This window comes from Aricia agestis, chromosome 3, assembly GCF_905147365.1.
Source record: "Aricia agestis chromosome 3, ilAriAges1.1, whole genome shotgun sequence".
In the NCBI taxonomy this organism is placed as follows: domain Eukaryota; kingdom Metazoa; phylum Arthropoda; class Insecta; order Lepidoptera; family Lycaenidae; genus Aricia; species Aricia agestis.
Window position 1 is genome coordinate 134,952 of NC_056408.1, and position 15,638 is coordinate 150,589.

Sequence of the window (15,638 nt, forward strand, 5' to 3'; positions counted from 1 at the left end):
CCAATGTCACAACACCTAAAGGCAAAGGGTGGAGCAGCATAAAATCTAAGGAAATCGAAAAATGTCGGATCTACTGGCCGCCACACTGGGACCACACCGTTAAAAACATTAATATTATTATTATGTAATTTATAAAACAATAAATATATTATAATTATTTATTATATGTATACATATATTAAAATATATTCTATTATGTATATATATACATAACTAGCTGTTACCCGCGACTTCGTCCGCGTGGACTTCAGTTTATAGCTCGCGATGTCAACAAAATTGGTGTCAAAAGCTTTAATAAGAAACCCTGGTACCCCTTAAATCAAAACAGCTGTGCAGTGTCAGTAGGGTTGCTGAGGATTCCTCTTCCGCTTCCTCATAATGAGGAAGTTCCGCAATATTTTGGGTTCCTCAACCGTTACCGCATCCTCATAAGTAAAAAAAAAAAATCCTCTTCCGCTATCGCTTCCTCAAAATTTAAGAGGAATTTATGAGGAATTTCACTGCGCATGCGCGTCGCGTATCCATCTTTTTTGTGTGCGTGTGTTGTGTATGTTACTGAACTTCTCCTTGATTGCTGGACCGATTTTGATGATTCTTTATTGTGTGTGTTTTGAGAATGGTTTAGATTCATAGTTTGGTCCACTGGAAAATGCCCTTTTAATTATTTTTTGTGTAATGTATGTACCTAGTTATGAACAGACAGGACAAAGACTTTTGGGTTGGGTCCGCTAGTATTTATAATTTCCTATCATCCTCTTCCTCATCCGCTTCCTCTTCCGCTTCCTCATCCGCATCCTCTTCCTCAAAAATTTACGCGTGAAAATTCCTCTTCCTCATAATCACTTCCTCAACAACCCTATTAGTGTGCATATAATATTTCAATTTTTTAAATTAATCTTTATATTTTATGCCAAATTTTTAAGCTTATTTAGCCCCCCAATTACACAACTTTACCCATAAACTATTTATCATTGATAGGCTTAAGGTTACGTCACTGCATAGATAAAGTACTGATTTAATAAGTAACGTAATAAATAAATAACGTAATAAATAAATAACGTATAAAAGTAATAACAATCGAGAATAATTGACTATAAGATAATACCACCTCTTATAGAACGACTTCTGGGCAAGCGTTAGCGCGATGTAGGAGACGCACGGCGCCATCTATTTTGAATTTTTGGAACTAACTTAATTTGAACAAATTTACGCATTTTCACCCCCTTACAACGCTTTTTTCCAGTAAAAAAAGTAGCCTATGTCCTTTCTCAGGCTTTAGACTATCTGTATACAAAATTTCATTACAATCGGTTCGGTAGTTTTGGCTTGAAAGCGAGACAGACAGACAGACAGACAGAGATACTTTCGCATTTATAATATTAGTATAGAAGTATAGATATAAAATAAAAATAAAATAAAATATCTTTTTATTCAAAATGGGTATCATGATACACTTTTTGAAAGTCGAACGAAGAAACTACGTTGCCTACCACCATATAGATACTTAAAAAAAAAAAACATTGCACAAGTGTAGGAAAGTGATGCAATATCCAGAAACGAGCTATTTTGTGTTACCTCCAAAACTCCATCAAAGTTTCAGTAAAGCGTCTACTTTACTGAATCGTCAATCGACCGACTTGACTCCTTGACTGTATTGACTTTTTACTTCGACTTTGACTAGACTTTTGACCTGACGATATAAAGAAACGATGCTGAAAGTTGTATGCAACAATACTGTTTTCTCGCCATTTATAATACTTGACAGTTGACACTGGCCATGGTTTTAAAGCCGAAGTGCCATAATAAAAAAAAAGAAGAAGAAGAAGAAGAGAAACAACAATTTTATCAAATTAAAAATATAATTTGCGGCATAATTATTTAGCGTACGTATGTCTTGTAATCCGATTGTTTGAATAATGAGCAACGACCCTTACGAGGTAACAATACGTTTCGCCCGCCAAGAGGATCTGAGGCATCGTATGGAGCTTGTGCGACAGGGATTCTCTGCTCACTTTTGGGACGCATTTTGGTTTTTCCTGTTACAAGAGGTAATACTTTGTGTTCTATATTGATATATAATAATCTAGTATCTAGATCTTGTATAGATTTATATTTGAATAAATAAGTAGGTATTAATTAGGATCGAAGACTGCCTACATATTTCAAGCACAGAACAAAAAGTAGAATAATATAGTTATAACGATGCTGTGGGGCTTAGATTATCCAAACACTCAACGTTACCTTGTGGTACTATGTATTTACTAAAAATGATCTTAACCTGGCGTGAGTGAGGTATGGTATGTCATACCTGGTGGTATACTAAACACTTAATATTTCTCAACATAGCGATTCCTGGAGCTTGGTTGGCTCAGTAGCTGGAGGGAGTAGTCCAAGGACTGATTTTAAGTGACAGTAACAATAATACACACCCATGTCATACCCACCTTATAGCTGGTGTAATATTTTTTCACCTCATTCACGTCGGGTTAATAAGATCCTATTTGTGGTCTAGACTTTAGTCATATTATGTAAAACTAGATGTTCCGCGCGGCTTCGCCCGCGTAAATTAGATATTTCACAGACAAATTAGTCCACAAAAATAGCCTAATCATGGGCTAAGTAGAGCATGTGAAGGATCACCTTCATGTGGTCTACTTCTTATCTGTGCCAAATAACAGAAAAATTGCTCTAGTAGTTCGTGAGAGAGAAAAAAACGGGGGAAATTATTTGAAAGGACTTATTTCTTTCAAATAATTTCCCCCGTTTTTTCCACATTTTCCTCTATTTCTTCGCTCCAATTAGTCTTAGCGTAATAAAATATAGACTATAGCCTTTCTCGATAAATAGGCTATCTAACACTGAAAGAATTTTTCAAATCAGACCAGTAGATAATGAGATTAGCGCGTTCAAATAAGCCCTTTCAAATAATTTCCACCCATTTATTCCACATTTTCCTCTTTTTCTTCGCTCCTATTAGTCTATGCGTGATAAAATATAGCCTATTGCCTTCCTCGATAAATGGGCTATCTAACACTGAAATAATTGTTTATATTGGACCAGTAGTTCCTGAGATTAGTGCGTTTAAACAAACTCTTCTGCTTTATAATAATTATTAGTATAGATAATATCAGCTATAAATTTAAAAATACCAAGTAAGTACATTGTTGTTTTTAGCATCTTTATTTTCCTTAAATATTTTTTTCATAACACAGTACAATTAATATATAATACATTTCGATTATCCGACCAAATTGTTTTTAACATACATTTTACATTTCCCAAAATTAGTTTCGTAATAATAAATGTTCTAATGTAGATACAAGTGAAAGATGGATATTCAGTATTCCCCAAGTGCTTAGGAGTTAGGACAAGTTATTTTAAGTATCTGTACCTATAGTTACCCAAATACATAATTTTTGCAATCTCACAACACCAAATCGGGGCCAACCACATGGACCTCTGTTTTCCTTTGACTGAACTGAACAAGACTCATTTGTATCATCCACCTTAATGGGTCAAAACTTAAACCCGTCCACCTACATGAATTATTAATAGTCTAAAGAAGCATGCTCCAAAGTCTAATAGCTTCTGATTAGTTTAATTTATAATTTTAATTTATAAACAACTCCATTTTGTAGGGTTTTTCTGTTGTGTATGCCCATTGCACACTCTGCTACTAGCTGCTGTAGATATTGTGTACAATTTCCTGTATTTTGTGGACAGCTAACATTGGAGTGCTGCGTGCTGGGTGCGGCGGTGCTGTTCATATTCTGTGGAGTGTCGGCAGCGGGTTGCCTGTTGCTGTTGCCTGTAGCTGCAGCTGTGGTCTCTATGTGCATCCTCGTTGCCCATGAGGCTATGGCTCAAAAACATGCAAAGGTATCATAATAATAAATAATTAATTGTACACTTTAAAAATTTTAACAATATACAAAAAGCCTAGCTGTGGATATCCTACTAATACTATAAAAGCGAAAGTATCTCTGTCTGTCCATCTATCTGTTCACTTTCAAACCCCTGAAGCAATTTTGCTGAAAATTCGTATAACTTTTGAGTCCCGGGACACACAATACTCTTTATTCCAGAAAAATGTATGGTTTATGCGCGATAAACGAATTCATCATATAATAAGTTACATAATAATAATCAACTATCATTTTAATCAGTATTAACTAATTAAAGTTATAAACTTAAAGTTCCAGTAACATATAATGAAATTTTGTATACAGATAGTCTAAAGCCTGAGAAAGGACATAGGCTACTTTTTTACTGAAAAAATGGGTTGTAAGGGGGTGAAAATGCGTAAATTTGTTCAATTTGAACAAATTTACGCATTTTCACCCAGTTTCACGCAGTTAGTTCCAAAAATGCATAATAGATGGCGCCGTGCGTCTTCTACATCGCGCTGACGCTTGCTCAAAAGTCTTTCTATAAGAGGTGGTATCATCTTCCATCTAAGTTTCGATTTTTTTCGATTGTTGATCTATTCTACGGTAGGTATTAAATAACTCAGTACTTTATCTGTGCAGTGACGTAACCCTAAACCTATCAATGATAAATAGTTTATGGGTAAAGTTGTGTAATTGGGGGGCTAAATAAGCTTTAAAATTTGGCATTAAATATAAAGTTTAATATAAAAAAATGAAATACTTATTGTGTGCACACTGGACAGCTGTATTGATTTAAGGGGTACCAGGGTTTTTTTATAAAAGCATTTGACAATGCTAGTATAATGTTGGTGATCATTTACTAATTTTGGGCATCATTTACCTACTATTTTTGGTTTTACAATGATTTATTTGGAGTCATTTTACATAAATAGGATAGCGAAATGTTAAATCTTAGGTTATCATTTTACATTAAAATGTAGTCTGTATTTTGGTGATCGTTTACTATTTTTGTCTGTGAAATGTTAGTACTATTTCTGGTGATCAGTTAATTATAAGCCTATATTTTATACCCGTGCGAAGCCGGGGCGGGTCGCTAGTAATCTGTAAACGAGTAACGATCAGCGATCGCATATATTTTATGTTACCGCTGCGGTCAGCGGAGCTCACGAACACGAACCCTAATACTCGATGTTATTTGTTTCCAGAGTGTGAGTAATGAGTTATTTGGTGTTGTAGCGGAAGTGCGGGGCGCGCCGGTGTCGGGCCCCGACCGCCGCCGAGCGCTGCACATCCGCTCCCATCTCGCGCCCCCCGCCCCCGCCCCCCTCGCCGAGCGTGACCGCCCCGAGTACGCGCAGGTGACTGATGCAAGGCTGCCGACGATCGTTCATCGAGCGGACTCCAGATCTATCTTTAAATTATTACATCTGACTTCCAGGTGGTGGGAACCGTGAGCGTTTCGGAGTCGTGGGGTCCGCGAGAGGACGGCTGGCTCCACGCGTTCGCCGTCCATCCCGAGTGAGCGTTTATCGTTTTGCTTTTTTTTGCTACGTCAGCTACTGAAGTTAGTAGCTAACGTAGCGATTAAAAATTCTAATGTGACCACAGCGGCCGCAGTCGCCCGACCGACATTGCATCTTCCTCGGAGCTCGTACTCGTCAATTCAACGGATCGGTCCCCGTGCGAGCTGGCTCCCGGCACCGAGTGACTCCGGGCTCTCGGAGCCGGCGAGCGGCGTGGGCAGCTTGGCGGACACCAGATAATATTATGTGATGGCCTGCTGTCGAACGCCCGTCGTGTACGAGATACGTGATCATCCACAATTTCGATTTCCTTGTAAATTAACCCCCCTGTAAACCCGTGGAAATTGGAATGGCTCATGTTAATTGACAATCGAGAGGCCAGCGAGACATCCACTCCGGCTCCAGGTTCCGGCGGGCTCGGCGATCGGAACCGAGGGGGCCTCTACTCCACTATCGTACACAGACAGCTGCACCGCGCTCCTACTTAGGGTCATTTATTTTCCATTTGTTTACTCGCCCCCCGGCTAGAGCTATCGACTAGCTATCTACAATCGAACGCTGCAGGTTTAGTTTTGTCCTCCTTCTCGACGGGCGATCGAACTAGCAGTGATCGGGTGCAGGTGGCGGCGGCGCGGCGTGGGTCGCGCGCTGGCGGAGGGCGCGCGGGTGGGCGGGGCGCGGCGGCGGCTGGGCGCGCTGGGCGCAGCGTGCAGCGCGCTGCAGGGCGGGGCGCGGGGGGCGCTGCACGCGGCGGGGTGGGAGTGCGCCGCTTCCTACTGCCGCCCGCTGCTGGGCGCGGCGCTGGCGCTGCCGCTGGTGCGCTTGACGCTCCCTCTGCCACCCGCACCGCCCGTCTAGACTCCACCCGACTACCGCAGTAAGTTCCACGTTCTAATACATAAATAAATAATCACTTTCGGGATAGTCCTCGTCATGGGCGTAGCCAGGATTCTATACAGGGTGCAATTAAACCTACCTGCCAAATTTTTTTTGGGGCCTAGGTATCATTAGGTGAATCCATTAAACCAAAAACAATAGGGTGTTAATTTTTTTATAATAACATATTTTATCCCAAAAAAAATCGCTTCACATTGGTCACGTCATAAGTTAATAATAATTACGATATTGCGACCGAGCTAGTACATCGCGCCGCACAGATATACAGTCGAGACCGGTTATGCGTAGGGGTAAAGCGGGGGTGACGCGCGGGGTGGGAGGCGGGAGGCCCGCCGCCCGCCGTTCGCCGGCGACCGTTTAGTACCACGCCACGCGCGTAGTTGTATAGCTAACACGTAATTATTTTGTTTGTCACGGCCCCCCCGGCCCCCGCGCTTTAACTAGTGTCTGTTACAATGTACCCTAACCACGATCGAGTGTTGTGAAATGTGGAGGCATAGGTGGAGGTGCTACATTTTGAGTGGCGAAAGTTTACGCGGAACCCAGAGACTGTACGAGCAAGAAAGCGTTCCTCGTCTTCGTAACAGCTGATTGATGATTCTCGGATGCAGCAGCTGTACCCTGAATCTGAATCGCGAGACAATCAAAGACTCGGATTATGGACAGTTCGCACTTCGCAACACCTGCACACGCCTAGCCAGCCTCGAAGACATGCCTCTGACGAGGTTAAAAGTGAGAAAGTTTTGCTTAACAAACTTTTAAAGTCTTAAAGACAATGTGCAAAACGCGCTAGACTCTGCTTAGAGCAAAACGGATTGCAGTTTGAACTTTGAACTCGTTTGAACTATGCTAAGTGTAGACAAGATGGAAGTAAATAAGATTTAGAGGTGGGTTGTTTTGATTTTTATTTTTTAATTAGTTGTACTGTGTACATAAGTTAATTGAATTTTTTAAATACGCCTAAATGCAAAGGATGTGGTTTAGATTTATTATAAATTTCTAAAGTGTTTATTTTTCGTAATTAAAAACTTGTAATTTTCGATTCTTTTGATGTGTATCAATTAATTTTATTCTAAATATACCTGTTTACGTCCTTTACATTTGACGGTCCTAAGTTCGTCAAAGTATGAAGAGAAAAATCGCAACTTATGATAATAACAAGAATAGAGTGACGGATGAGCCCTTAATCAAATTAAGCAATTGCCTAGGGCATCACGTCTGAGGGGGCACCAGAAGAGTAAAGGTTCAAAGACCGATTCTAGTTGAGATACGGAATACGGATAGGGGGGCCCACAGGCATGGATTGCTTAGGGCATTAAGTAGTCTTAATCCGTCACTGCAAGAATGTCAATGGAAGGGCGGGGCGGGGCCGAGCCGCGCATGTGTCCATATTTTGTGGTGTTTGGTAGGATAACTTTCGGAGGATATTTCTCAAAATTTTAGTACTGAGTTATTATAAAAGAATTTCGTAGTTAGCTCATTTCGTAGTTAGCTGTTATAGTCCGTGCAATCCACGAAGACGCGCCCCACTACTCCTCCTAATCGTTTGTAGTATAATATTATGTTATTATGTGTGCAAGCTTTCGCCAATGTTTGAGTGTTATCGGTACACACTATAATTACCTATGAGTGCACACGCACACTACAATAAATATACCAATTAAGAATAATTGGCCAAGTGCGAGTCGTACTCGCGCACGAAGGGGTCCGTACCATTATAGAGGAAAAAAATGCCAAAAATTGTACAACCCCCTTAATTATTTATTTTATTTAAATTTTATTATTAAATAATTAAAATATAAATACAATCGAGTATTTTGTGAATATTTCAGGAGCCTATCTATCGTCATCATTTATATCGAGTAAAAAATGGCAAAAAAATCACGTTTGTTGTATCATGTGAACCCCCCCCCCCCCCCCTTAAATATTTAATTTATTTTGTTTAAAGCGGCAACAGATATACATAATTTGTGAAAATTTCAACTCTAGCTATTACCTTTCTTGAGTTACAGCCTGGAGACAGACAGACGGACAGACAGACATCGAAGTCTTAGGCCGGTATAAATAGTACTCAAGATGCATCTCGGTCTCAAGACAACGGTTCATGCTCTGTGATTGGTTGGCTGTCAAAATTTGGATCAATCACAGAGCCCATCCGCTTCTTAAGACCGGGTCGCATCTTAAGTACTAACTCTTTATACCGGCCATAGTAATAGAGTCCCGTTTTTACCCTTTGGGTATCTTAACCCGGGAACCCTAAAAAGCGTCACGGTCAAAGGGAAAGATGCGCATCCAAAAATTGGTGGGGCGCGTCTTCGTAATCCACGAAGATCCAATCACGCACGGACTATAAAATGTATAAAAACCCCTAAAAAGTTCTTTTTATGGTTCCGTACCCAAAGGGTGAAAACGGGACCCTACTCATGAGACTTCGATGTCTGTCTGTCTCCAGGCTGTATCTCAAGAACCGCTATAGCTAGAGTTCTGAAATTTTCACAGATTGTGTATATCTGTTGCCGCTATAACAACAAATAATGTAACCAAAATAAAATTAATATTTAAGGGGGACTGCCATACAACAAACGTGATTTTTTCGGCCTTTTTTGCTCGATATCAATAATGGCAAGAGGTAGGCACTTGATATTTTCACAAAGGCCTTAATCATAATATGTCTACTTCAATATTTAAGAATAATATTAGAATAAAATAAAAAATTAAGGTGGGCTCCCATACAAAAACACAATTTTTAGTCTATGTTTGCTCTATAACAATACGGAACCCTTCGTGCGCGAGTCCGACTCGCACTTGGCCGATTTTTATTTTATTTACCGCATCCTTTACTAAAACACAGGGTGTAACAAAACTAAGTAATAATACGCTAGGGTGTGTACGTATCTGGTACAGTTGCGGTAGGTTCTATCGTACGGCGTACCCGCAACTCGGCCTTAAGCGATGAGTGGAACACCATGGGGTTTTAGTGGGTAGCTAGCAGGCAGTGGCGAAGGGTGAATATTTTCGGAAGGGAAGCCGGAGTAAAAAATCTACTTACCAAAACGCTCAGCACTGATGTTCAACAATGTTCGAGTTTTAAGTTTGATAATGATGCCTTTGAAAAATGCCTTCTGAGTTAAGTTGTATGCGTGACGGCACATACGGTCATTCAAAACTAAGTTTGGAAAACGAAGTTTCCTTCGACAGCAAATAATCTGTCAGACAACAGTCTCAGCTGTACGAGTCACAATTAACAAATCACAATACAAATTAATTTAAATTCGCGACACTGCACTCTTCTTAACGCTAAAACAAATAACATTCGACATTTAAACACAAAACAAACATGTTGTTTATAAACACTCATCCGCCATTTGACTCATAAAAAATTTACTTCATGAAGTTCATCTTTCTCGCTCGCACTTGTGCGTTGCTAATTAACCTTTCTCCGTAATAACTCGCCGAGTATCGGCTTATTTCCGAGTATATTGGCGCGTGGTAGAACGAGACAGAACATGACGATCCAGTTCACAGGAATGAAAAGAACAGATGCTTACTATTAATTATCGTTGTATGAAGAAATAACCCGCTAATTTATCGGCTTCTATCGGAGACGGCCTGCACGTTGCATTGCCTATATAAATTTGTAGGCGATTAATTATTAATTCAAAGTACAAATCACACTATTTCAAGTGAGAGAAAAATTTGTTGCATATAAAATTTTGTAGGCGTTTAGTAAATTCAAAGTTTTTTAAGTATGTAAAATATTTATTAGATAAAAATGTATTTGGCCCATAGATTCAATTTTCCAAAACGGAAGCCGACGGGAATCGGGTTATATGGACTCTTCGCCACTGGTAGCAGGAGTCCCACATATCCCGGCCGATATCCCCAATTTGCCGGGGATGCGTAAAGCATAAGGGTGTGTACAAGTTCCTTGTAGAGAGTTCACCGTGAAACTAGCAGCGCTGAAAGACCAATTTTTTTACTTGTGAATGGGCAAGCGCCCCAACTCCCAGTGCGGTGTCACGAGTTTCCCCATACAAAAGTGAAAAAAATTTTTTGTCTTTCAGCGCTGCTACTTTCACAGTGAACTCTCTACAAGGAACACATTACCTATAAGTACACACCCTATAAGCGTATTATAACTTTTGTTATGTTTTGTTATGCTCTGTATTATACAGGTACATTTCATGTAACTCTGTTATCTGTATAATAAAATGTACGGGAATATTTTCTTTATTTTCATTTGCCGGCTACTCAGTTTCGTGGCCCACAAAGCGCGAACCAACAATTAATTAAAAATCTGTTTTTTTTCAGGTTTATATAATCCGCATTCGAGAACCGACGATAAGGCTGGTAAATGGTAATAAATCTTATATGAAGCTTTAAATTAGCAATTAAACATATATTTTTGTACGTGCCCGGTGTTTTATTGTTCAGAGTGTGATTAGAACCTGGTCTGAAGGTTACCGATGTCCTTCAGACGATCTATGATGTATTATCCTCTAATGTAGGACCATCCTCCTCCGTGTGTTGTTTTCTATGTAAAATGTAAAAACATATCGAAATCTTAAAAAAAAGATCTAGGTTAAGTTATTTAAAAGTGGTAATGTTGTCTTTCTATAGTTAAGGAGATGAACTAAGTCCACGTAGGCGGTGGACCTACCTGGTCCACACGGACAACTGTTATAACAACAATCAATGCTGCCATATATTGGATAAGTCTTTTTCGATTAGAGCTACGATGAAACTATAGTTTCATCGTAGCTCTAATCGAAAAAGACTTATCCAACGAGACATCTTATTGCCATTGCTAGATTGTTTCATAATATTATTATATTTTGCCCATTGTCATTAGGGAAATAATAAATTGAAAATTTAAGTTTCATAATGAGATCTATTTTTTATACATAAGTACTAATATATTCTACAATAAAATACAAACTCGAAACTTTAAAAAAAATACTACACCTACATAACACAGTCATCTCGTTATAAAAGTACATACTTATAAAAATCATGATCTCAAATAAATAATCACTGAGTATCTTCTTATATCAAACAGATATTGTATAATAATAATAATAATAAAAGATTTTTGTGTAAATTAATTTCAAAACTAGATTAATGGCTGGCAAATGTAAACGAGTTATTACTTATTGTCAGACATATTATTAAGTAGCGCGCGGCGCGAGACCAATCATTCATCTAAGCTATAATGTTATCTCATTACAATATGAACACTGAACAGTGTTCACTGAACACATAAATAACATACATTTTTAAATAAACGAATAAATAAATTTATATCTAAGCAATAAATATCTACAAAATAACAAAATATATAATACCTACTCGATTTACGCCTATAAGCAGAAAATACGTATCTCGAACTGCACATAGGTAATATGGTTATATTATATTTTGTAAGCATTCGGCTACTGGTGATGTTCCGAAGAACGGTGGTGAGTCGCTTCCTTTTTTCGTTCACTATCCGAGAGCGCTTAGACAGATTCGCTTTTGGCCAACGAATCTTCCACGGCAGGAGATCGTCTACGACAACAAAAGGCTCCGGAGATGTCGACGGCGAAATACTTCCCCGGGGAGGGGGAGGGAGCGGCGGAACGCGGCGCCACCGCCAGCAGCAGGCGCGGCCAGAAGCGCGGCTCCTCCCATCTCAGGTAGGTGACGGCGGCGAGGTGCGCGCGCAGCTCCGGCGCGGCGGCGGCGGCGACGGCGGGCGCGCAGCCCGGCAGCAGCACCACCACCAGCGCCTCCCGCAGCGCCGCGCACGCCCTACCCTCCCCTATTATCCTATTCCCTCGTGAAAGGCCGGCAACGCACCTGCAGCTCTTCTAATGCTGCGAGTGTCCATGGGCGACGGAAGTTGCTTTCCATCAGGTGATTCCGTTTGCTCGTTCGCCCCCATATTTCATTTAAAAAAAAATGCAGTAGGAGTTCTATAAGATAAGATAGATTGATTATTATTATACCAAGTGATAATATTATTAAACATAATATTCTAACGTATTAAAAACTATAATCAAAAACATACTAACTAATAAGTATGATTAGTTCTATGTTACAATAAAGTAAAAAATTAAACGCCATCTGTTGAATCGTATTAGAACTAAAATGTTCATTGCATCGATATATTTCTGGATTTTTTATAATATTATACATAAAATATGTTTAAGATTTTTGAAATTTTATTTTAATACACATCCAAGACCCAGGAACATTGAAAACTTTTTGTTCCGCCTGCGGGACTCGAACCTAGGACCCCCGGGATGAGCGCTGGCCACGCGCAATGCGAATTCATTTTCATCGATATTTTCATGGAAATAAGATATTTTCCCACATGAAAATGTAGCCTATGTCCTTTCTCAGACTCTAGAATAACTGTATACAAAATTTCATTGCAATCGGTTCAGTAGTTTTGGCGTGAAAGCAAGACAGACAGACAGACAGATACTTTCGCATTTATAATATTAGTATGGATTATCACACCACACTACACATTTACACACCCCTACACACCTTCACTCACATACACATACATTCTCTTGCGCACACAGCAGTGTTACCTTCTGTAACACTTATGTGTTTTGGCTTTTAACTTTTTTGGACTAAATTTCACCTTAACATACCTAACCTCTTAATTCAAAATTCTCTTTGCCTTTTTGTAGTTATTATAATATTCTGCCAATCAACTTTTAACTTTTAAAAACTTAACTTTTATTTTTATTTTGTGGCATTTAACTTTTATTTAAAAATTATATTACTTAAACAGTCAGTCAGTCAGTAACTTGTTGTGTCCTGTTCTTTTGTTCTTTTTTTTGTGTAAAGTATTAAATTATAAAATACTTTATACTTACTTTGTTTTTTTAAATTTTGTTTTACAAAGTTAGTTTGTTTTTGACATCTACAAACACAATATATCTCACTCACCATTAGGGCTTATTACTATTTAAATTTAAATTAAATTCCTTTTTGTAACTTTTGGTTAAGGAATATCCGGAGGTCAATATTATAGTCACTTGCTTAAGCCTAACTAAAACTTAAATTTTCTTTAATAGCTTAGCATAATAAGCTTGCTATCTTTAAATATGGCGCTACACATAACTTGTTTTATTTATTTACTTTTTAAAATTTAATATTTAATAGAATTTAAATTCATTTTACTCTTCTCGCCTGGAAAAATAAAAATTCTCTTTCTAAATTTTTAAACAGGGCTCTCTTAATTTATAGTCCTGTTCTGTTTTAAATGGGGCTCTCTTTTTATAGTCCTGTTCTCTTTTAAACAGGGCTCTCTTTTATAGTCCTGTTCTCTTTTGAATGGGGCTCTCTTTTATAGTCCTGTTCTCTTTTAAATGGGGCTCTGTTATAGCCCTGTTGTAATTTGGAAGGCTGGTAGTTTCCACGTTGTAGGTTTTTGCTGTACATTATTATATAATAATGATGTATAGTTTGACTTGCGTTACTGTACCTCTATTACGGACGGCAATGCTTAATTTGTGATAGGTTGGCGTCTTTGGGTCCATCTATATTGTGACCAGATGCAAAATGATACGTGGGAGAGCCATGCTTCGGCACGAATGGGCCGGCTCGACCGGAGAAATACCACGTTCTCACAGAAAACCGGCGTGAAACAGCGCTTGCGCTGTGTTTCGCCGAGTGAGTGAGTTTACCGGAGGCCCGATTCCCTTCCCTATCCTCCCCTATTCCCTTCCCTTCCAATCCCTACCCTCCCCTATTACCCTATTCCCCCTAAAAGGCCGGCAACGCAGCTGCAGCTCTACTGATGCTGCGAGTGTCCATGGGCGACGGAAGTTGCTTTCCATCAGGTGACCCGTTTGCTGGTTTGCCCCCTTATTTCATAAAAAAAAAACGTGAAGTATGTATATTATGATGATGTATGTATGTGAAGTATGGTGTGAACGGAGTATGCAAGGGTAGTCAATTTTATCTGCGGCGCGTGTTAACTTAATGCTGGCATCTGTATCTTTCAACTTTTTGGCAAATATTTAATCTTTATTTTTCCAAGGCCTAATAAATTGCTTAGATGTTCTATTAAGTAGTAAGGATTTTTCGTCTTAGTACTCAAAATCCTTAGCTAGCGAGGGGGGATATGTAGCGTAGCTACTTAAAAATTATTAATATCTCCTTCTCCATTTCCTATTTGTCAGCTGTTCTTGTAATCAAGAAGCTAAATCAATACTCTGTGCGCCATCTCTTGATATAGTGCGGAACTAAAACGGCACTTACTGTTTGTTTTGTTTACTTTTAAGTACCTTTTTTTGAAATAACTTTATTCCAATTGATTTAATTCTATTTACCTATTTAAATTTACAAAGTAGCTTTATGTAGTTTTTTTTAAATTTTATTTGAAAAGTTTTAATGAAGTACCTTTTTTTTACTTAACGAGCCCTCCGGATATATTCCTTAGCCCTGTCAACGTGACAAGAAAAAAAAAAGTCCGACGGCAGTATAAAAAGCCGCGGATTTCCTCGCTCGTCCTTTTTTTACTCCATCAAAATGTAGGAGTCTTTGACCCCCGTTATCGGGGTGCTCTGTCCCGGACGACTCTACTCTGCTCTGCTCTGTCCCGGACTACTTTGCTCTGCTCCGTCCGGACCACGTGCTCTGTCCCGGACAACTCTGCTCAGCTCTATCCCGGCTGCTACTGCTGCTCCGTCTGGACCGCTGTGCTCCGTCCGGACCACATTACTTTGCTGTGCTCCCTCTGGACCTCACTACTTTGCCGTCCCGGTTGGACGACAGCTCCGTTTGGAGAAACCACCTTGCTCCGCCTGGAGTCGACCACGTGCTGCTCATGCCGTCTGATTGACGCACCTACCACACACTGAACTAGCTGCCACTGACGGGGTCCCGAACATCTGACTATCGACACTGCGCCTGTCTCAAGGTCAACGGAGACCTGAGGAGCTGGAGTCCCGCAAGTCGCTGTCTGACCCAGATAAGTGTAGTGTCCCTACCCGTGACTTCCAAAGACTACGAAATAGACTGAGGCTAGGCTTCCTACCCGCATACCCGCTCTCCGACTGTCTAGGTTTCTCTTCTCTTTGTTTAAATAAATTTGTTAAATTGTTAAATTCTCTTTTCTTTATCTCTTCTCTTTCCTTTTTATTGTCCCTGCTCCGGACCAGGTGACAATACAAATCTTTCTAGGATTATTCTTATTATTTATGTACAAATAAACTTACATATAACGAGCGCGATAAATAAAAGATATTAAATTACGAGTCTGATGACGTCACATCCAAATCGGAAGTACCGTAAAAGCGTTTTTGTCAGTACAGATCATATTTTC

The 15,638-nt window shown here is 39.5% G+C and overlaps 1 protein-coding gene across 2 annotated transcripts; it reads left to right on the plus strand.

The window, feature by feature from the left end:
- Positions 1–1,841: 1,841 nt before the first annotated feature.
- On the plus strand, positions 1,842–10,720 carry LOC121725438. Of its 2 annotated transcripts, XM_042112417.1 has the most exons (6): positions 1,842–2,048; positions 3,724–3,879; positions 5,096–5,248; positions 5,329–5,408; positions 6,034–6,290; positions 10,622–10,720. In XM_042112417.1, the coding sequence occupies exons 1-5, from the start codon at positions 1,917–1,919 to the stop codon at positions 6,269–6,271; spliced, it is 759 nt and encodes a 252-aa protein (XP_041968351.1). In that variant the 5' UTR covers positions 1,842–1,916; the 3' UTR covers positions 6,272–6,290; positions 10,622–10,720. The 2 variants fall into 2 exon arrangements, with proteins under 2 accessions (XP_041968351.1, XP_041968352.1); XM_042112418.1 differs by lacking the exons at positions 6,034–6,290; positions 10,622–10,720 and adding an exon at positions 5,499–6,027.
- Positions 10,721–15,638: the final 4,918 nt, after the last annotated feature.

Coding starts and splice junctions, on each gene's coding strand:
- LOC121725438 (XM_042112417.1), top strand. CDS start 1,917: ATGAGCAACGACCCTTACGAGGTAACAATACGTTTCGCCCGCCAAGAG. Junction 3,880..5,095: donor TGGCTCAAAAACATGCAAAG/GTATCATAATAA, acceptor ATTTGTTTCCAG/AGTGTGAGTAATGAGTTATT. Junction 5,409..6,033: donor GCGTTCGCCGTCCATCCCGA/GTGAGCGTTTAT, acceptor GATCGGGTGCAG/GTGGCGGCGGCGCGGCGTGG.